This window comes from Stylophora pistillata, chromosome 7 (assembly GCF_964205215.1).
Source record: "Stylophora pistillata chromosome 7, jaStyPist1.2, whole genome shotgun sequence".
Lineage (NCBI taxonomy): Eukaryota > Metazoa > Cnidaria > Anthozoa > Scleractinia > Pocilloporidae > Stylophora > Stylophora pistillata.
Window position 1 is genome coordinate 28,805,717 of NC_142525.1, and position 22,500 is coordinate 28,828,216.

General features: G+C 37.3%; 1 protein-coding gene and 1 long non-coding RNA gene across 3 annotated transcripts in view; one reads left to right on the forward strand and one right to left on the reverse strand.

The window, feature by feature from the left end:
* Window positions 1-1,018: 1,018 nt before the first annotated feature.
* Window positions 1,019-2,656, reverse strand: LOC148727377 (uncharacterized). Its single transcript, XR_015989318.1, has 2 exons — window positions 2,429-2,656; window positions 1,019-2,349 (listed from the first exon to the last, which is right to left on the reverse strand). It is a non-coding gene; the product is annotated as an uncharacterized LOC148727377 (long non-coding RNA).
* Window positions 2,657-3,291: 635 nt separating this feature from the next.
* The window catches only part of LOC111320707 (diacylglycerol kinase delta), a 36,093-nt gene continuing 16,884 nt past the window's right edge, over window positions 3,292-22,500 (forward strand). The window contains exons 1-19 of one of the 2 annotated variants that reach the window (XM_088726840.1): window positions 3,292-3,499; window positions 3,738-3,813; window positions 4,538-4,802; window positions 6,128-6,175; window positions 8,850-8,915; window positions 9,296-9,376; window positions 10,339-10,440; window positions 12,122-12,251; window positions 12,899-13,011; window positions 13,544-13,669; window positions 14,076-14,186; window positions 16,029-16,094; window positions 16,632-16,714; window positions 17,373-17,481; window positions 18,446-18,585; window positions 19,017-19,089; window positions 19,686-19,792; window positions 20,542-20,644; window positions 21,195-21,417. In XM_088726840.1, coding sequence (XP_088582966.1) covers window positions 4,659-4,802; window positions 6,128-6,175; window positions 8,850-8,915; window positions 9,296-9,376; window positions 10,339-10,440; window positions 12,122-12,251; window positions 12,899-13,011; window positions 13,544-13,669; window positions 14,076-14,186; window positions 16,029-16,094; window positions 16,632-16,714; window positions 17,373-17,481; window positions 18,446-18,585; window positions 19,017-19,089; window positions 19,686-19,792; window positions 20,542-20,644; window positions 21,195-21,417 — 1,825 coding nt within the window. In that variant the 5' untranslated portion in view covers window positions 3,292-3,499; window positions 3,738-3,813; window positions 4,538-4,658. Of the gene's footprint in view, window positions 3,500-3,737; window positions 3,814-4,537; window positions 4,803-5,790; window positions 5,994-6,127; window positions 6,176-8,849; window positions 8,916-9,295; window positions 9,377-10,338; window positions 10,441-12,121; window positions 12,252-12,898; window positions 13,012-13,543; window positions 13,670-14,075; window positions 14,187-16,028; window positions 16,095-16,631; window positions 16,715-17,372; window positions 17,482-18,445; window positions 18,586-19,016; window positions 19,090-19,685; window positions 19,793-20,541; window positions 20,645-21,194; window positions 21,418-22,500 lie in introns of those variants that run through there. The other variant, XM_088726841.1, reaches the window with a different exon arrangement.

Here is a 22,500-nt window from a genome sequence, read left to right on the forward strand (position 1 = left end):
TTTTAAACCGAACTCGCGTCCTTACTAATATTTCCCACTATGCAGATAACCTCGGCTTTGCAGTCTATTATACTTCATTTACAGAAAAAATGTTTGACTGAGTCTTTGTTCCTCTTTAATTTATTTTTTACTGGTATTTTGGCTGAGATACATATCCTACTTTTCTTGACTAAAAATGGAGAGCCACTTTCACCTTGGGAACTTCCCCTTTCCCCCAAACGCCGCACCCATGTGCAAGGTGAGTTTTGCTATTTTTCTTTCTGACATATTACTTACGTGCAGAGTTACAGCTCTGTTAAGTGATATTTTAAGTCACTGCCACGTACGTGCATGTGTTTGTCTAACGTTGCATCTGCCGCGCTTATTTTAATCAAGGTCAATATGCAATGAACTGATGAAAAACACACTCTTTATAACATAACCAAAGTAAAGCGCGCGCTCTGATTGGTCAATTTAGCGTCCCCCATTTGCCCATGGGTGTACGCTGCTGACGTGAGCAAATGCAAAGACTATTTTTCCGCGCGCGCTTGTATTTTCTGGTCACGTAAGATTTGTTAAATAAAAGGGAACTTTTTAGCGACAATGTATCAATGTTATGTTATAAAACAAATGGTAAACACCACAGCGTACACTATTGAGTTATGGATAGACTTGGGAGGTTTGCTAAGCACTCAAGAAGCTAGAGTCGCTCTCGGCTATCGCCTCGAGCGACTCTTACGCTTCTTTCATGCTTAGCAACCTCCCGCGTGCATCCATAACTCAATAGTGTACGCTGTGGTGTTTACCATTTGCTAATTATAAATGGTTGTTTCCAATGATCTATCCAAGTACAGATGCTGGACTGACGTCCTATAAAAATTATCCTCTTTGTTACGCCGTTCATGGAACAACATTTTTAAAGTGCATTTGAGATTGTACCGCATCGGCCAAGTGAAGGCCCCAAGAAAATTTAAAGAGAAGTCACTGGTAAGCAAGAAAAAGAGATAAACCGACACGAAAGGCGTGCTTGCGAAGGTCATACATCATACATCTTTATTTAACGAGGGTAACATATTAACTTACATAAGTTTTCTAACATATGGCCCTCAACTTCCCAACCATTCCACCCCATTGGAGGACATCCATCACACAGTAATCTCGTGCGTAGGAAATTAACATCTCCTACCCTCAACCCTGCAGGAGACGGGACCTCCATTTATTCGTCCCTATCCGAGAAGACTAGAATATCTAACCATTTCTTGATGTTATAGAAAGGTAACGAGTACTTCTCAATTATTTTAAGACCTTGAGTGTTGGTCCGGCCGGGGCTCGAACCCTCGAGCTCCCGCACGCACAACAGTCCAGTGTACTATCCATCTATAAATCTTTAAACTTGGGGATTACATGCCATGCAATATTCACTTTGATCTAGTAAATATGAAGTTCAATATATATAATGAACATACAGTGAAAACATCGAAATGAAATGACTTGTACGAAAGGATACAACTTTCTTCAGTCTGAGCCGGCAAATACACAACACAAAGTTTGATTCTCTCACCAGTGAAGCTCCCTATACGTTTATATTCGCAAAGTATTAAGTGAAACATGTAACATTTTATGTTCGAAGAAAGAAGTTTTCCAAGCCATTCTCGTTATTGTCATTCACAAAATTTTATCTTAACTCATCAGAGGCAAATAAGCGATTTGAACAGCCGCCAGCACCACAGATGATCCCTGGATTAAACGTCAAATAATTCAAGACTGCGAATTAATGACCCAATTTAAAGACCGCATATGATCCTGTTAAATAAAATTTGGAATGACATAACTTTAAGGATCCTTTAAATTTTTGGTTAAATGTTTTGTAAAAGAACACTATTAATTGTGAGATAAAACAAAATTTTCCACCATTCTTCGGCAACAGCTGCTAAAGATTTGTTGAAACGTTGCGGTTTTTAACATTTTTAGTCACAACCTGGCTTTGCGACGAGTAAAAGTGACGGATGAAATTGCAGTCAGCTCACACAAACACTAAGTCACTAAACGCTTAAAAAGGAGCATTCTTAGCGATGTATGGCTCAGTTTAATTTGTAAAACTGTCTCAACCATAGTCTTAAAAACATACAGAAAAGTAAACAGTTTCCATTAACGAATCCACAGCATCTTTGGAAAAATCAGTAATTCACAACTATTTAACAAGCTGGTCTTTGACGAGATCATTTATAGTTGGATTTGAAGTCAACTCACACGGTCCCATGATCATTTGCGGAGCTGTACACCCTTAGCGAATGATCTTTCTTATTCTTTCAAGAGAATGATCTCTTGCGTTTGCCTATCCAACGCTTCCAAAGGTCGACCATGAACAAGCTAAAAGAGAGAACTCAACTTTTAATTGCATGATCGACGCAACCATTTCTTTTAATCTCAAAGCTATTTTCTCCTTTACCTCGAAGTACGTCCAACTAGAGTACATCATTCATGATTGGAAACTCCGATCGGGCGAAAGTGCGCAAGTAAAGGAATCACCAGTAACCCCAGAATCTTATCATGGTATCAAACTTCGCAAAGGACCATGTGCAATACATGCGATCGTCGAAGTTTTTTAAGTTATTGAAAACTACAAAGTTGCGCAGATGTTTTTTTTTTCAACTCATGATGACGAGGCTTTCAAACATGTCAAGTGCTCCGTCAACCTTGAAAGCGATTTTTAAATTTCTTTTAATGTAGTAAGAGTCATCCACCTTCATTTCGTCCTGTACAAACAATTCGTATCAAAAGCACGCCACGAAGACCAGATTGCCTAAAGGAAAACAAAACAAGAGAAAAAGCTATGCACATGGGGTCACTCATTTCTCTACTGTGTTTTTAAATTTTTTTAATCGTGAGTAACTGGGTAGCTTCTAGGTTTCTCTTTAATCTTTTGACTCCATCAATGAACGAGTGTGTGGTTTTGTTTCGTTCCGGTTTTTGAACTTATTATTTTCCTACGCGTAAGTGCTTTTTTAAGGTACAGCGCACAGCTCGAGCTGTGTTGTGGCGAGGCTTCGAAGTTCTGCCGAGGAGGAATCGCAAAATGTCGAACGTTATCGAAAGAGAGGAAAAATCGACGGCCAATAATAGGCAGGACGATAAATTATATCCCTTGTGTTATTGTTGGATATTTTAGCTCCATTCGTTTTAATTATGTCCGCATATGGAGATCATATTGTGACATTTTCCACCTCAGTTTCCATGAAAAGGTGGAATCGTTCCAATCAAGCGCGGCGGTTGACGTATTGATGACGTCAATGATGTCTTTGGACCATGAGTCAAACAGTTTTGTGTTACCAAACTGTAAACAAGACCTATGCAAAAATAAATCGAGTGACGAGTTTGCTGTTTTGATAAATAATCCATTCAAAGAAAGAAGTGATGATGAATGAATATGCGTGACTTGGCCGTTGTGAAATTTGATCATAACGGACGAAAAGAGCGACAAAAAACTGACTTACTTAAAAGTAACTACGTCATAAAAGAGGTTCGCAATACCTAATCGCTAATGCTGAAAGGACCAAATTTGCAATTTTGGCCGTGAGACCAATGCAGTGACTTGTAAAACAAGTAAATTAGCTAATTGTAGGCTCATTAGTTAAACTACGACCAATCGGAGCTCACAATCGGTTCAAACTTCCAAACGCATCTGTACCATTAGCGAGATTTTATGCTCGTAGCCGAAATAAACTTACAGTTCTTTTATTCATTTAATATCCTGTCAGGCCGAAAGCATCTGGCGATACATCTTTTGTGAGAAAGAGCTACGTCAAAGGAAATATCAGGCTGGTTGTTCTTGAGGTAAGTTTTAAGATTTTTTCCTTTCATGGATTACCTGCATAGAAAGCTGTAGTTATTGACTTCAGCTTGGTAAACTAGTGAGGTCGACGGCTCAATTAATTCAAAATTAAAGCGGAACTTAGAGAGAATTTACTGAAGTATAACGGTATTATCCTGCAGCTTTTCCTGCAAGCATTTGTGGTTTGCTGTATCAGTCTGGAGGAAATGTTTTCGTTGGCTTACCGAAAGCTGTGGAAACTTGTTTGCTTTTCTTAAAGTTAATCTTGACAGATTGCCAAAGTTTGTGAGAGGGTTTTCTTTGTAATGTACTTAAATTATCGAGTCAAAACAACTTCGCCTTTTTTTTTCATCGAGATGTATTAGTGGAGGCAAAAACATATTTTGTGAAATATTATCAACTGCAGTAGATAACTGAGTCAATTTTGGTCAAAACATGACTTAAATACAAGACTTGATATTCTCGCTGAAGCTCAATTTTTATTCCGCTATAGTGATATGGGTGACCAAATGACTATTTTTACTTATCTTGACACAGAAAATGTCGATTTTTTTTAAAGCTATCTTAGATATGCCATTTATTTTCCCCGTGAAATTGCTCTTCCCTAAAATTTTTTCCTGTTTAAAGTTTTTTGCACGCTTCAGTGACGTTGCTATTGCGAACAGCCTGGCCCAGCTTTGCAAGTACCAAACCCCCTGAATAAAAGTTTGAAAAATTAATTTTCAGGGGGGGATTACCAACGGAAGTGAGTTCACCGTCGGGCCTCTCGACTGGAGTTCATATCACGTGGTCAAGGAAAATAATGGCGGACATTATGGTCGCTTCCATGAATAGCATCAAATGAAAGATGTCTTGGAGAAAGTCCTACGATTTTACTCCACGAGTGGCCGAAAATGAAGTCGATTCATCTGACAGCGATTCTGACCCGGGGCCCGAAACGATTAAATTATATCATCGAAGAAAATCAACAGTGACTGCTGTTAAAGCGAGGGTAAGCGGCCATCGATGTACCGTAGATGTTTTCTAAGAATGAACCTCTAAAAATACGCATTTCTTCCCGTTATGAGGTCAAGCCGCTACCGCGTTATCTCTACCAATACCTCGTGCTTTATTTACGTACTCGGTTCGTTTAGGTTTTCAGCGCCAGATTTATTAATTTCGAGTTTTGTTCTGTTTACAAAACATGCCAGTATGGATTCGACTGTCGTCGATTGCATGAAGAATAATGTCAACTCATACGTTTGGTCATGCATATTTTCTTTAAGGAGTAGATATTTACTGGTACATGTCAAAGTTGTTTTGTAACGTCCTGTTGTGTGATAGGGCAATTAGATTCGGGGAAAATAATTTGAGATCATTTCTGGTGAGGTAAATCTTGTGGCATAAGATCATGAGAGTTTTTATTCACATCGGCGAGTCATTGCTGCATGGAGATGTCACATCGCTATCGAGGAAACGTTATAGCGACTTCACTGCAGTCTAACTCTGACAGGAGTTCTACGGAAGTTTTTTTTCCTCTGTGTATCTGAATACATGTTTGAGTGACAACTTTTTCAGCTTGAAAAATGACTCCCATATCAACTTTGACTGATAGAAATAGTTAATTTATTTATATTTGTTACTTTTATATCGTGAAAAAGCCGACTGCGGAGGTGAGGATTTCCAATCGTAGCCAACAATACACAGTTTTGTTGAGAGATCTAAAGATTAAAAAGGATCGGTTTTTCTCCGCCGTTGTTTTCTAGTCAAATTGTGTCTTTAATTTCTGGGTTGAGAGAATTTTGATTAGCAAGCCGCTAACTGTCATTTACGATTGCACCTGTGCGAGCTCGAGTTCTTTTTAAAAATGTAGTTTATGTATGGGTCGCCCTTGTTGTGGTTTTTACGTCACGGCTGAGTGAAAATATAAAGAATGGAAAAGTGTTAAGAGCTTTTTAAGAATCCTGCTTTTGTGACCTAGACCGGGAATAAGTCGGCGAAAAACAATCTCTCGTCTCGTCTAATCTTTGATGCGTGTCTGTCAAACGGTTTTCGTTTATTTGCTCAAGAATCATGAAACTGTTCATATCGCAATATTAATATTCAATCCAGGATTTGAAAAAAAATCGGGATTTCTGGCCTAGTTTCGCCGATGGCAATTAGTACTGAACGTTTTTGAGTTTAAATGGCGAGCTCTGCATCGGTAAAGTTCCAATTAAAAAAATTCTGTCTGTTTAGACATTTTGATGCTATATCTTCTAATTGAAATGGAACTTTACATTTTGGTAAATCCCCCCGTATTAATCGAACTGAACACGAAATTTTCGATTTTTTCAGAGTTGTTTAAAGGAGGGATTTTTGCAGAAACAAACGGGCTCATTTCAGGTGAGTAGAATTTTTGTCATGAAGTTTGTGTCCACCCTTCAGACTGATGCTAGCTAGCTTTGATAAAAAAGGGCAAATTTATCCTTGAAATTTTAAGTTGTTGTTTTTGTTTGCACATGTATATCAAAGGAAGATAATGAGAAATTTAAATATTACATTTAGAAGGCTGCTCCCAGTGTTCATTTAACTATTTTGTGAGTGTAAAATATTAATTTGCTCACATATAAGAATAGTGAAGGTTAAAAATGCCCAGTCTTTTAGTTAAACATATTATAAAGGTATGCAAACAGGTAAAAATTGCAATCTCTTTCTTTCACATTTTTCTCCAGCTTTAGTTAATTATTTATGTCAATTTGTCAAATTCAGATTTAAATCTCAATCCTTGGCTGTTGATTTCAGAAACACAATGAAACTTTCTCCGGCAATACAATTGAATACTTTGTCAATAAGCTGTGCTTGCACAACAGTGAAATATTCTCTCATTAAACTGAGAATGAGAATCAAACAAGAAACAAGTTAGTAAGAGGAACAAAAGTATTGTTTTCTAAGTCAGTGAACAAACATTTGACCGAACATACAACTAGAGAAAAAAATATCGAGATGCTTTTTTTTTTAAGTCAAATATGTTTTAAGAGAGCAAGGCTAAATTTAACAGAACTAAAATGAAATCAAAGAAAGAGGTTTACCAGACCATTAGGCAAAAGAGTTTCTCAAACTCAGTATGAATTTTTTATTGTTAGTCAAATTTTCTTTGCAAGAATGAGCTTTTATTGAAGAAATGAAGAATTGCATAGATAATGCCTTATTAAAACATGCTCAGGGGTAAATTAAGTAGCTCGCTATGCCCTCAAGGTGGCCATTGACAAGTACAAACAACTGACATATAATTATAAAGCTACAAAAAAAGAAAGAGAGAGAGAGAGAGAGCAGTGTTTTTGTTTTCTGGGTAACTTGCTGTGCTAGAAATTTTTTTCTTCATTTCTCTGTAACTACAATTTTTTTTTGTGTGCCTCGTTCCCTCTCAGTAATTATGTAATGGTCCATGGCTCAGGTGTTGAAAAAAAAACAACACATTTTTTTCTAACTCTTTTTATTTTTAGTAAATGTTTGCATGTGTGTAATTTATGCTGTATGTTATTTTGTTATATTTAGTTGTTTGTGGCAAACTGTGTCATATTGATAGACCTTAGTGGGACGTAACCACTGGCTTGTTATCACTTAAATGTTGCCCGTCCTATAATTGGAAGTGCTTTGTCTCAAGGGAGTCTTATTTCCTACCTTGCAGGAGTTTTTGTGTTTACTATTGTGTCACTTACCAGTTTTGCAACAATATTAACACTTCAAAGGATTTCTTATTTTAGTGGTTGTTAATAGAAGAATACACCCTCTGTAAAATGTACACATTCATGTCGCACCTCAGCAGAATCATTATTATTGTATTCAGTCCAAATGCATTCAGGATTCGTCTGTGACTGCTACGCAATTATTGAGTTCTTTCCAGATCTGTTAAAAAGTTTATAAGATACAAGGAAATAAATATACTGTTGACCAGCACTGTTCAGTACTTACTAACTAAAGACTTATTGCAATTTATGTAAGTTGTGGTTTAAAACTATTCTAGGTTCAGCTGAATTTAACTTAGTGAGAATTGCAACCTGAAACAAAAAGATAAAGCATATCAAGTGATTTCAAATAATCTTGGTCTAAAATTCATTTTGAACTACAGCATGTATACACATACAAGACTATAATTTATTTACAAGTTGCCTTTGGAAGCATTTCTTTTTATAGGCCATTCAGTTTGAGTAATATTTGTTACTCTGTTATGCAAATTATTATTTTTACAATTTTTTACCTTGTTTCAAGTAAAAAATTTTCCTTGTTTCACAAACTATTTTGATTTATGATTGCAAGAGATTATGTGGACTTTTTTTGCTTGGTTATCCTCACCTTTTTGACTTTTTCTATACCAGAACAGACTTTTAGTCTGTATGGCATTAAAAGGGTTATAGCTGCGAGGCAGCCATTACTGTTTCCCTTCAGAGCCAAGAAGGAGAAGGATGAAGGAATTAGTTGCCATCCAAAGGCATCAGACAGAAGTTTTTTGGTATTAACAATGCTTCCATTCATCCTTTTGCAAATAAGGAGAAAATCTGTCTTCCAAGCCTGGAACAAATTTCCTTATTACAATTAATGCTTTCACCCATTTTCCTTTATAATGTAGGATCATAAGTATACAGTCGTGCATTTCTTGGGATTTCTCGTAGGATTCGTGACTCAAAATAAATATCGTTTAATATACTGCAACAATATTTTGTGTAAAACAAGAAATATAACTTGTATTGGGTGCTAGTGCCATCCAGAGGTGGAGTTGTGTTTTTAGGGTCCAATATATTTTGATTTCTTCAATCGTTGAATGTATATCATTCTATATATAGGTATCTACACATATGACATGGAGATGTTGGTGAAATTCCCCATCCCTTAGCTCTTGCATACAGCAGTATGTTGTCCATGATGAAAAATATGTCACACTTGTTAATGTTGGTCATTGGTAGGAATTATGTTAGTCTATATTCCATTCAAATTTCACAAAACATAGTAGAAACTGATAACTTTTAGAACAATATTTTCTTTGTATGGACCTCATACCACTCGTACATTCTTTCTTCAGAGATGGAAAAGGAGATATTTCAAATTGAGAGAGGGGAAAAAGCTATACTACGCCAAATCCAGTGATGTAAGTAGAATTGTTCAGCTCTGTGGAGTAGATCTATGGGGAGTCAGGGATTTCTTAATCAATTTTCTGGTGGTTTGGTTTCTTTTCTTTGGAATGTTATCCTATAACCCTATCTTCGAATCTTATTGATCACATGAAGGGTGCATGATAGAAGAAAACAACAGAAATGAAACCAACCATAGTGAAAAATTGATGTGTTTAAAAGTTGGTTGCCCTGTATTTCAATTTGCCTTGTTGTACAGCATTATTTCATCGCATATTCTGCATGTTTGATTGCCCTGATGTGGTAAAATTATATAATATTGAAATGATAAATGATATATTGATACCATACTAGAGAGGATATTTACTGTAACACTTGTAATTATCATTTTTTGTAGGAAACACTATTCACTGAGATAGATCTACAAGATTTTAGTGTAGCTGAATCAAGTATTCAAAACAATAACAATTGCTTTAAAGTAAGTGATATTTTTAAATTTGATATATTTTTGTATATATATCCAATCATTCACACATTTACTTGCAGGGCTCAACACTAACTTTTCAACTTACTCGTCAACTGGCTAGTGACATCTTAGATGTTGCAACAATTTCAGTTTGTTTACTAGCCAAACTGGCTAGTGGAAAGTGAAAACCACTAGCCAAAACTGAATTTCTACTGGTCTGGGGCTAGTTGGCTACTGCTAGAGTTGAGCCCTGAATTGTTAGTGATATTGAGAACTATTCTAACAAGTGAATGGGTTATTTTCTTCTTGATCAAAATAGAGGAAAAACCATGTAGTAACTTTCAATTTGCTTTTGGATAGTTGAGTTTTAATTTTTTAAATCAAAAGTCATGCACTTAAGCACAGAGAAAGTGAAAATAAAAGTTATTGCTATTGAACCAAAATAGATTAAAATCCAAACTTGTTCACAAACTCTGTGAAAGACATAGTTTGATGCTACTCTGGTTTAAAGATTTAATAAATGTAAGTGAAATTATGATTGCTCGACCCAACGTTTCAACAGTCCTGTCTAGTGCCTTCATTAGGGATGAGCTCATTGTTGCAACAAGAGGCCCTTTTATATGCTCACTAATTAGCTGCCCTTTTTCTGACGAGGTGTAAATAGGTGTCAGGTAGTGAGCTAGCTGCCATTATCATGTTTTAAATCACCCCTGATGAAGGCAATAGATGGGAGTGTCAAAACATTGGGTGGATGAATTGTAATTTCGGTTACATTTATTAATTTAAACTCTTTAAACCAGAGTAGCATCAAAACATGCCTTATTATCCACCTGGTTTCTGTGTGAACTTAGATATATCTTATTCTGAGAAAGATTTTTTTTTTTTAGCTATTTGTTATAAAATTGTGTAACAATGGTGCAATGTTTTGTTATGTTATGTCAAACGTGATGTCCAGCTGTTTCATTTTCCTACAGATCATCACACCCTTTCAAAGTATTAATCTTAGTGCTGATTCCAGAAAGGAAATGGAGGAATGGATAGGCTATTTGAAGTCTGTTGGCTCTCACACTTCTTCTGTAAGTGCCTCTAATTCTTTTTAAAGAACAGGAGCTAACACTGAAGAAGGCTCCTATATACTGAAGGAATCTTTGATCAGGGACACAGTAGCATCTGAACCCACAGTTCTTAATCATGTTTGTAGAATATTTTGTAGAATAATCATGCATAAACAAAGCATCTTTCAGTTAGTCTTTCATCTCACCATTCCATTTATACCTGTTTTCCTAAAGAGTACCGTACTACTGTGAGTTCTTAGTTTGTAGCCTTTAACTGGCTGTCAGTGTATGACTGCATACATGTTTTTAAAAGTGTTGTGTTGGTAGTTGATCTCAACTGATATTTTGTTTAGTGTATTTTGGTTTTTAATGAAATAGAAACTTGATGTTGAATCATTTTATATAATTTTTTTTGTTCAATCCAATGCGCCCAACATATAAATTTTTTAATGTTGTGGTTTCACATTTCAGTAACTTGCTTCTCATAGAATAAAACCTTTAATGAAGATCACCAGACAGAGTACAAACTGACTTTTTTATCTATTCTGTGGCTTGGTCTATGACAATGCCTTATCATTTATGTATAACTTCATATTTTTTTTTGAGTATTGCCTGTCTTGTTTGGTCTAGCTAGGATAAGTTGTAGATTTATCTCGCGGCTTATTCAATATTACTGAATACAACTTGGAATCCACGCTATAATAAGCAGGCACCCTGTAAGCGGTCAGTTGTCAAATTCCAAAATATTTTCCCCCTTGGTTACTGTATATTTTGCCTCTATTAAACACTAAGGCGCGCTATATAAGGAAGTCTTCCCTGGGAACACCTAGGCTCATTTGTCACTCACCGTTGACGTGTGCGGGTCAAATTTGAATGCTGTAGATGAAGAAAAGGAGCTAATGAGATATCTATTGTTTACTTCCACCAGCATGGTGGCATGAGGTAACGTGCGAACCTACTTTGATCTCAAATTTACCGCCACAAATAAAGACAGTTTCCATTGGAGAAAGGAAATACAAATCTCAAAAATTCTTGTATTGTGATGAAGACATAAAACAATTTTGAGGAATGCGCCCGCTGTTCACTGCTTTGGAGTAGCTGTAGCTCAAGCTGACTTGACTCTAAATGAGGTCTACATCACATGACGGTTGATTGACAAATGGTCCAGTTGGGACCTAAGGCTCTTTTTATAGCGTGCCTTCGTGTTTAAGCAGTCACCTCCTTTAGGTGGTTGCAGTCACCCTTTGCTGAGTCCCAATGGCCTGTTTGTATTGTCTTACAAATGTATTGAATGGTCACTTAAAATAGAATCATGACAATAAAACCAAGAATAATTTTTCAATTTTCACGTTTATCTCCTGAAATCAACGTTACCTGTGTATTGTAGTGAGTTTTTGTGCTTTAAGAGATCAATTATGGGCAAAGTGAGGTTTACCTACATTTATTTAGAATAATTCTCTTCTGTGGAACCTGTGTTTAGTGGTCAACCCGTGTGTAAAGTGGTTTTCCTGCCATTCTCCATGTGTGACCACTTTATACAGGTTCGATTGGCTTGACTCACTCAAGCCAACTGGAGTTTGCTTAGAAAGGAGTTTTGTTACTTCCCTTATACAGGATGTTAACTATGTTGAAATTTTTTCTTTAAATAATATGTCTAACTGGATTCTTTTGTGAGGTACCTTTTGCATTTTGTTTATTTCAGCAGGTGGATCTGTTGGACAGATTATCTGGGGCTCACAATTGGTATTCATGTTCCCATGCAAAAGCTACATTCTGTAATGTTTGTCGAGATGTATTGTCTGGGGTCACATCAAAGGGATTGTCTTGCGAAGGTGTGTAATATGAGGTATAAGGTACACTGTCATTTTTATCTCCAAGGAGGTAATGGTACCTGCAGAGTACAAGGAGTTAGCTCCCTAACTTGCAGATCAATTTGATAATTCTCCCCTCTTGCTGCCACAAATTTCCTGATAAATTGACCACAAGAAATTGGTGTTGGGTGAGGTTTTATATGTTTGGGTGTTCTCATCACCTGTCCGCTGGATGATGAATGGATATTACTAGGAGAAATTACACTTTAACCACTTCTGGGAGTGAAAGGGTCACGGGTATTTCACAAGCCAGTGAGAAATCAATAACTAGTTAATAATGCAGGAGTTTCATTAAGGGCTTTGTGCTGGGCAAATTTACTGGGTGTTAGGACAGTTTTTTCCCACCTGGTTTGACGATCTGGAGAAAAGTTTATAAATCTTATAAAGGAGTTCAATTAAAAAATTTTTGCCCGCCTGTGGAAACCAGTTGCCCTCCTGCTGAAAACGTTAATGAAACCCCTGATAATGATTGATTGCTGACCCTAAGGGATTCATATAGATTAGTATCATTTTGTTCCCAAATCATTTACCTAAAGTAAAGGAGTGAGCTCCAAGTTGGAATGGAAATTGGCCATTAAGTCATTTTCATTAATTTTGGGATTTCTTAGTTTGTAGATTCAAAGTTCACAGAAGATGCGCTGTACGAGCAAGAAATAACTGTAAATGGACAACAGTACATTCACTTAGAGGGGAGGAATGTGAATTTGATGAATCTGATCCTGTAAGTTAGATTTAATGTTGAGAAAGGCTAACCAAGGCATGTAAAAGCAAATTGTCAACCTAACAAAGGATTTTACATAAGAGCAAGCTTACTCATGTAGAATCAAATTTTTCTCAGAAAATATGACTTATTTTGTAATTGATCTCTGTATGAATATTTTACAATGTAAAGTTCTACATGTAGGCTTGAACCACTGTTTGATAATTGTTGTTTTGAAACTTGATTTTATCTGAAATTGTAATGCATTAATTTTGTGTATACAGCTGTACATGAGGAAATCTACCATTTTCAGTTTATCATCTTTGGCTATTTTTTTGTACATGCAGTTCTTTATGCCTCCTGGCAGGCAAATAAAGTGTTGTTGTTGTTTTTTTTTTTTGCCATATAATATTTTCAGTGCTTTAATTAGGTTTGTTGTTTTATTGATGTACTTCTGAAAATTGGGTGATTTTCCCATATAAAGATTAAAAACAGGGTGTTGTTGATTTGGGTCCCAAAATCTGACATATCTTTACTATGATTTTTATTCCAGCTTTCAGTGCCTCATCAGTGGCTCGAAGGAAACCTCCCTCCCTCTGCTAGGTGTGGAGTTTGTGATGAAATATGTGGCAGTAAGAGGCGGCTTCAGGGATATAGATGCCTTTGGTGTAATTTAACGGTAGGCTGATACACTAACATTTAAATAAATGCTTTGTATATCAGTAAAGGGGGGTATGTTTCTGAAGAAACTGTGTGCTGTGTTGGTGGGGGTATTACAAAATCACATTAATGATTCTCCTTGCTGTCTGCCATATAATTCTTATGATGTTGGTTCAGAGAATTTGGTATTGGATCAACTTTATTTCTTTATTTCTTATATAGCACTATTTACAATAACAGATCAATAGCAACTAAAATAATCAACTAAAAATCACTGACCAGTAATTGATAGATATATTTTTTAATCCTCGTCACTTGTCTACTCGGTAATTACTGTATTGATATTTTATGGAGAAATTCTATCTTGGTGACTCATGGGAGTTAAAAGGTTTAAGGAACTTGAAAATGATGGTTTTGTTTTTCAGGTTCACCAGTGCTGTCGATCTCAAACACCAAAATGTTCTTTTGGTGAAAATGCCCTGTTCACATTACCTCCTTCTTCTGTTCTAAGCTCATGTGGCTCCCTTGTATGGAATGTAAGTGAAATATTTACCCTTTGACTTACATACATACATACATACATAGGTTAGTTGACCACTCCCCATGGGGGATTTTCAGGGCCAATTCCCACCCATCCCACCCCAGGGGAGGACATCCACAACACAGTAATCTCGTGCAGGGGAAATTAACGTCTCCTACCCAGCCCTTAAGGAGACGGGGCCTATGGTTTATTTGTTCTTCTCTGAGAAGACTAGAATGTCTATCCATTTCTTGATGGAAAGGTAGCAAATTCTCCTCACTTATTTTAAGACCATGAGTATCGGTCTGGCCGGGGCTTGAACCCTCTACCCCCTGCACAACACAATCCGGCGCTCTAACCAAGGTTTAGTATCCTAACAGGTTTAGTATCCTTCCCTTCTAGCGGTCATACTTTTGCTTCTTTATTAGATAAGGAAACTATTTGGTGTCATATCCATATTAGTACCCTAGCCTATTAGGCTGTTATAGCTGAAAAGCTGGTCTATTGTCATCAGCTCAGGGTTCCCGCACTCCTTGAAAGTCCTTGAATTTAATTTTTTGTTTTCAAGGACTTGAAAACTCTTGAATTTAGTTTAAGTTTAAGTTTAAGTTTAATTCATTCGCCGCAGGAATGGAAAGAGAAAGGAACAGAACTTTTGTTCCAATTGACACCTAACCCCTTTTTTACCCACCCATCCCACCCTGGGGAGAACATCCATCACACAGTAATCTCGTGTGTGGGAAATTAACATCTCCTACCCCGACCCTGCAGGAGACGGGACCTCCATTTATTGTCCCTATCCGAGAAGACTAGAAAGTCTAACCATTTGCAGATATTATTACAAAGGCAGCACTTTCTTCTCAGTTAATTAAAGACCCTGAGTGTTGGTCCGGCCGGATTTGAACTCGCGACCTCCTTCACAACAGTCCGGCGCTCTAGTCCACGCGCTCTACTACGCTCTCCTTGAAAATTTCTGAAAAGTCTTTGAAAATAAGTGCAGATGAATCAAAGTCAAAGTTTTCTTTTGTTTGGGTGCTGAAAGTATAAGTTCCTTGCACAAATCGCAAAAACAAGTTTTTCTTTCAAATCCTGCATCTGATTATGACACGTGATTTTTTTATATTTTGTACCTGATTGGTGCATTGAAAATGACCTCAGTTACCAAGCATGTGATCACTCTGATGTCTATGCTTGAAGTCACACTCGTTGGACTTTTTGGCTGCAGCTATTTAATGCAAAAGGTCCTTGAAAATGACCTAAAAAGTCTTTGAAAGTCCTTGAATTGGGTTCCTCAAAAAGTGCAAGAACCCTGTATACTCTAGAAGGGAATTGTGCCCTGGCCTCTTAATTGGCTCTAGCTGAAAAATTGGTCTATCATCATCAGTCCTCTGCAGAATATTCATGTGTGTGGAGTTGCTTCATCTTAAATGCTTTCCTTAGTTAATCCTTTAATTTCTCAGATCTGATTGTTAATTCTCCCCTCTACATGTAGCTGCTAGACATTTTCTTGTAAATTGGTTGAGACCTTGGTGTTAGATCAGGATAACAACTTCTACCTGATACATTTGAGTATTCTCATCACCTGTTTGCTGGATAGTGTATGGATATTATAGGGAGAAGTTACATGTGAATCACTTCAGGGAGTTAAAGGGTGAAAGAGGTTCAGAGTTTAAAGTTTTTCCAAGGTGCTCATAAAATCTTTTGGCAATCAATTTTTTTTTTATTGTTTATTGTTTTTTGTTATTGCTGATGTCATTATTGTTATTATTATCATCATTGTTTGAATTACCATTACTCTTGTTTTTGGTTTTATTGTTATAACCTTTACAAATTGTTACTTTTCATTTTAAATTTTTAGTCTGTTAAACCTTCTGGGTGCCTTCCAATGCTTGTTTTTGTCAATTCCAAAAGTGGTCAGAATCAGGTTAGTTATAGTTGACCATCCTTTTCATTTCATAATCTGTGTTGTCTGATGTACTCATCTGAACTCTAATGGCATTTGCCATGCCAGGGTCTTTCATTATATTGCAAAGTATAGGGGGGGGGGGGGGGAATAGCCCATTTCGAATTACCCTTGGCCTCTTTTTCATAACGAGGCCTGGTGCTCAACCATTCTTGTGAAAATGAGTTAAGTTTGCATGTGAATGAAAACTTATTATCATATGAACGGATGAGCACCAGGACTCGTTTTGAAAATGAGGCCAAGGGTAATTTGGAAATGGGCTATTGAAATGCAACACAGAGCTCTATCTCCTTCACTATGTCTTCAGTAGAGGGGTTCCTTTTTTAGGCAATCAAACATGTACTCAATTGCAATGTTGCTGTTTTCAGATGATAACAAATCTATCTGCCAGGTAATAAAAAGTTGACAAAGCCATTCTTAAAAATCATATCTTGCCTTTTGTTCTTACCTTTAACCATAATTGACTTTTTTTTTTTTTTTTTTTTTTTTTTTTTTCAGGGTGTAAAATTTATTAGAAGATTTAAACAGTTGTTAAATCCACTTCAAGTATTTGATCTTGCTCTCGGAGGCCCCTCCAAAGGGTAAGTAAAACACTCAATGAAGCAAAATTTCGGATGTGTGTTGGACAAGTCAAGTATGCGTGGGACACAGCAATGTGGTTAGTTAGGGTACAGGGCTCCAGATCGAAAACTATGAGTTCAAGCTGTGACTAGACACTGTGTAGTGTTCTTAAACATGTGCGGGACACTTAATTCTCATGGTGTGTTGAAAAGACTTTGATTACAAAAACTGTGAGGATGGTGTTACAAAAATTGTAAATTGTAAGACAATTATGTAATAACTTTTGTTATTGTCACGAAACATGTGCGACCTGGTGACACTTGAAGGAAACAAGTCATTCTTAAGAATTAAAATTCTTGATAAAGCGAAATCTTTTAGCGATGTACTAAATACTTTATTAACCACGCTTGCTCGGTGAAGATGGCTGCATATTAGCCTCGTTCTTTTTCTTGCATTTTTATGTACCTCGACTTTGCTTCAGTCCATATAAATGCAAAAAGAACTCGGCCAATATCCAGCTATCTTGACCTCACGCTTGGTTAACAACACATATACATTGTATAGGCCCTAATATTGAACATGATTGTTATTTGAATTTCCAATTTAAATTCTGTGATGGATCAGGTCTCAGTTATATAACAAAAATTGAAACTGCCATGCTTTTTTTTTTATCGTCAGATTGAAGTTATTCCAAAATTTTGATCATTTTCGGATTCTGGTGTGCGGAGGTGATGGCTCTGTAGGTTGGGTGATGAATGAAGTCGACCGAATGAATCTCTCTACTCAGGTGGGAAAGATAGAAAGATGTTTTTTTTGGTCCGTCTTGCTAAGAGAGTGGGGCAGATAAAACTTTTCTAGTTCCGAAAAGGAATCGCATCTCGGACCTTCGCAATCCTCGCTTCCATGCTCTACCACTGAGCTACAGAAGTTGTGGTGAGCCTAGGTGGGAGTTTCTAAGCGTATTGTCCATGGAAGTTCAGCCTCTTTCCTAAATAAGGCACTGAAGGATTTCCCTGAATTCACTTTTGCTGCTTATTTATGGAAACAAACGAATTTGAAAATGGCAGAAGGTATCTGCAATTTTGGAAACTACCGTAGATCAGGAATTCTCTGTAGCCCTTGCAGGTCATTAATGGTCAACTTTTGTTATTGAATGGCCAGTGAACATTTTTGACTACTGAGATCTAAGTAGAAGTGCGGCATATCGAGCGCCCTACACTTTCTCGTTTCTTTATTTCGAAATTACCTTTAGAGTCGGTTTAATTTCCACCAATTCAGAGTGTCAGTTTTCTTAATTCTTTCCATCAATTTTGGCAATGATGCGTCAGTCGTCATTGCAAGGAGACTGGGTAATATCAACTAAGTTGAAATTGTAAATTGGCCACCGCAAAGAGTTAAAAAGCTGACGTTTCGAGCGTTAGCCCTTCGCTCTGACGAAGGGCTAACGCTCGAGACGTCAGCTTTTTAACTCTTTGCGGTGGCCAATTTACAATTTCAACTTAGTTGATATTACCAAATTACCTTGTTACCCCCACCGACGCAGCACGACAGTTTCTTTAGAAACTTACCCCTTTATTCATTGCTAGGAGACGTTGCGTGTTAATCTCTTGTGAAGGTTTAATGTCAAATCCAAAACCGGCCAACCACTAACACAAACTACTTGCAGTTGTCGTGAGAGGTAGTTTGCATTTTAATTTTTTTCACCAAGAAGACATGGATACCCTTTCATTGATGCACTGTCTTGTTCACAGTGTCAACTTGGTGTTTTACCGCTTGGAACTGGAAATGATTTGTCCAGGGTTCTCGGCTGGGGAACCTCGTTTGACGACGACACTGCAGTAACACAGTTTCTACGCCATTTGGAAAGGGCCAAAGCAGCTGTGCTTGATAGGTTAGACAAAATAAATCAGCTTGACTAGGCTCATTTAATTTATTAAGCAGGATTGCCCCAAGTTTTATCAAAGGGACCTTCCTCTTTGGCTTACGGGAGAGTTTTTGCTCGATTGTCATAAAACTAAAACCAAACCAAATCGGATAAAGGAATGATGTATATCTTAGGAATTCAGAGAGAACTGAAAATAAAAATTCGTTAACTGGTTAAATGCCGGTGACCAAGTCGCAATTGGTTTTACTTTTGCATTGGTTTGGCAGAGACATTGGCGCATTTTTTCTGGAACAAAGCACGACCTCTACAATCACAGATTTCTTTTTGATTCACCCCTGATTTTCAAATTTTTTTTGAAGCTTTCCCTTTCTAACCTTTGTGAATACAATTACGCGCATCAAAAAATGAAATTTATGTTTATATTTTTATCATGATAGATGGAGTATAATGGTTGAAGAAAAACCCTTATCCGCGTCTAGAAGTTCATCAATAGAAACATTAGATATACCTGTAAGTCTTAACTTTAGTTTATAAAGCTATGTGCGAGGGTAAAGTCGTGTGTAAAGTCGTGTGTAAAGTCGTGTGCGATGAAATTTTTTTTTAATCATAACTTCGGCGAAATCCGCCGCGCGAGTTAAAAAAAAATCGATGAAAAAAAATTGACGTCAGCGCGCAGTAGGGAAGCTCTAATTTTGACTTATGCGCCGCGGAAGCTCCACGAGTCAGGCGCTGGAAAAGTAGGCGCCCGACTCATAGAGTTCCCGCAGCGAATAAGTTAAAATTACAGCTTCCCGCGGCGCGCTAACGTCAATTTTATTTCATTGACTTTTTTTGACTGGCGCGGTGGATTTCGCCGAAAAGGAGGGACTACTCGTAATTTAAGGAAGTTGAGAAATTTTTACAGATATTATAATTCTCCTTTCAGCTATGTACATCTGCTTGTCTCTTACCAAGAGAATTATGTGTCGTATGAAGATTATAGCCTGTAGCTGATACGTTTGTGTATTCTTATCACTGGTATTTACTTTGTTAAGAGAAGTTGCTTGTGAATTATCACCTCCCAGAGTTTAGGGTTGAATGTATATTTCTTTTCTTCTGTTTTTTAGTACAAGCATGATGTCGACATTATTGATACGTTCGAGAACAACGTGGCAACGCACTTAACAAGAATACTGCATTCCAGCGATCACTCAGTGGTCATCTCCTCTGCACGGTAGAAAATGTTTCAATGTTTCACAATCTTAATTTTTCCCCCCAAGCCTTTTGAACAAATCGATCGTAATGAAATATACTTAGAAAGTCAGCAAGTATCAACTAAAGCAAAAAATGCCGTGTGTGAGCAGATGCAAACTTCTTTGCTTTGACTTCACCGAGGTCCACCCCAAGATCTGATAAGTAGTTTATTTTTAATTCTAGGCTGTCTAGAAAACTTTTGGGAATTTATGCCGGTTTCTATCGGAAGAAGCGACCCGATAGGATATATATCTCATTAACCAAGCGCGAGGGCCATACTGGGAGAATATCGGCCCGAGGTCTTGACAGTACGGACCGAGCGCAGCGAGGTCCGTACAAAAAAGACCGAGGGCCGACATTCTTCCAGTACGGTCCCGAGCAAGCTTGGTTAATAAGAGATTTATTATACGACTGAAGTTCAAAGGGACGCAAGTGCGGTATCATTCGAGATCATTCGGGACAGTGCTCGGTCCAATACTGAGAGAATATTGACCGGCAATAGAGCATTTTGATTGGTTGATTTTAGTTATTGGCCCTCTGACTGCCCGAGTCGTGTAATAATCTTATGTATTGCAGTTGCCTCACGACAGGTTACCGAGACAATTTTCCGGTAACCATTTTTGTTCCAGGATGGAACAAAAATGGTAATTTACTCGAAGAAGACTGAAGAATGCTCAGTAAAATCTACATATCACTCTTGGTTGATCACCATCATTGTTTCTTCCCTAGAGTGCTGTGTGAGACGGTGAAGGATTTTGTGTCGAAAATTGGAACAGCATCAGCAAATTCTGATCCCTCTGAAGCGGACGAGCCCGATTCCTTGGCACTAAAGGTTGTTAGTCTTGGTTTGCATCACGTTCTTTACTTCTGATTAACGAATTTTTGTTTTAAATGAAAACAGAAAAGCTTTTTCTATTTGGTCGTTAGAGTAAGGAAGGTGATAATATTTGAGCCTGCTCGTCGAGTTTAGATGTTATTTGTTTTGTGTTGAGCGTCGTGGGGTGAAGAAAAAAATCAAAGTCCCTAACTAGGAATTGAATCGTAGACCTTCTAGATCTTATCTCTGTGGTCTGTGAAAAGGAGCACGAACGAAATATCTCTGTACCATCTGTCGTACATTTCTGATCATTTTACCTTTGAGAATTTGGTGTAAAACCGGACAAATCCTTTAGTTGATAGATTTATTCCCTCTCATCTTCTTTCTTAATAAGAATCCATTTACATTTGAAAGCGAAATTTTCAAGGTAACTTTCAAGAGCGAAAGGATTGGGTGCTGAAAAGATTCTTCTGAGGGCTGGCTGGCTGTCTTGATTTTAGGAGGGCCACTGGCACTTATTCATGGGTGGAGCTATTTCATATTCGTTTGTTTGCTTGCTTTTAAGTGCACGGTTCTCAATGAAAAGTTGAACCTGCTCCTCAACACGCTGAGTATCGAGTCAGAAGCCTTACCCACCCCCTCAAAGGAGGAGCTGTCATCAGAGGGTGCAGGGATGGCTGGGAATGGAAACGGAAAACAGAGAGTATTCGTACCTAAGGAAGCTCTGTGGTCGAGAGCGAATAGCTTAAAAAAAGCTCTTAAACAGATTATAGAGCACGCCGAACAAGGTATGAGCAAGTCACAATTAACAATTATTCCACGAGCGCGCTTTGGATATGAGATGATAGATAGCCAACGAGGCTATAATCATCTCATATCCAACAAGAGCGAGTGGAATAATTGTTTTATTAAAAACGTTAAATTAAGTTATTAAATTTTATTAAATTTTATTAAATTTTTAGCTCCCTTTTAATTTTAAGCTGACACGTACGCTTGCCATATTTGTAGATTATGGTATATTGGCTGATATACCATAATGGCTAAGCCAATAAAAAGTCTTGAATTGCATTATCCAATGATCTAGTTTTTAATAATAACAGATGGCAGTGACATCTCTTTAACCCTTTACACCCCAATATCAGTATGCATATTCTCCATACTGTTCTCTATACATTTCCTAAGATACTGACAAGGAGAATTTGTTTATCAATCAAGAGTTTCTACAGTTATTAATCATTTTCATCTTTCTTATAAGAGGGTCTCAATGGGGTTAACCGTCAACTGTCAAAAACGCAATATTTTTTACCGTCAACCGTCAAATATGCGAGCCAATGTTAGCCATCAAATTTCTCGGATATCCTTAATATTGCCATAGTTGAGGTCAAGTTCTGTTGTTTATAAATAAAAGTTTTGATATCATGATCACAAAAATACATTTGTGTAAGTCCTTTAACTTCTAGTCGCGAGTAAAACTGGTTAGCGACAGTACTGATTTCCGGTGTGGAAACACTTCCGGTGTCGTAAAAAGTTAGTCCTCTAGTAATAAGAGGTGTTATAAGTAAACAGTTCTTTACAAACGCGTCATTATGAAAAATTACAGCCAAATTCGCGCGTTTAGTTCGTTCTATAAACGACATTCCAAAATATCAACCGTCAACCGTCAAATGACTCAAAATTTAACTGTCAACCGTCAAAATGGCTTATATTTAACCGTCAACCGTCAACGTGACCCCCCTCCTCCCCAACCCCCCTCTTCCCTCCCTATTGAGACCCTCTTATGACCTCATCCTCAATGTGTGATTCAGGGGTGATACTTTAAGGAGAAATTAGATGCTAGTCAATCTGAGGGGTTAAATGATTAACAGGACCAC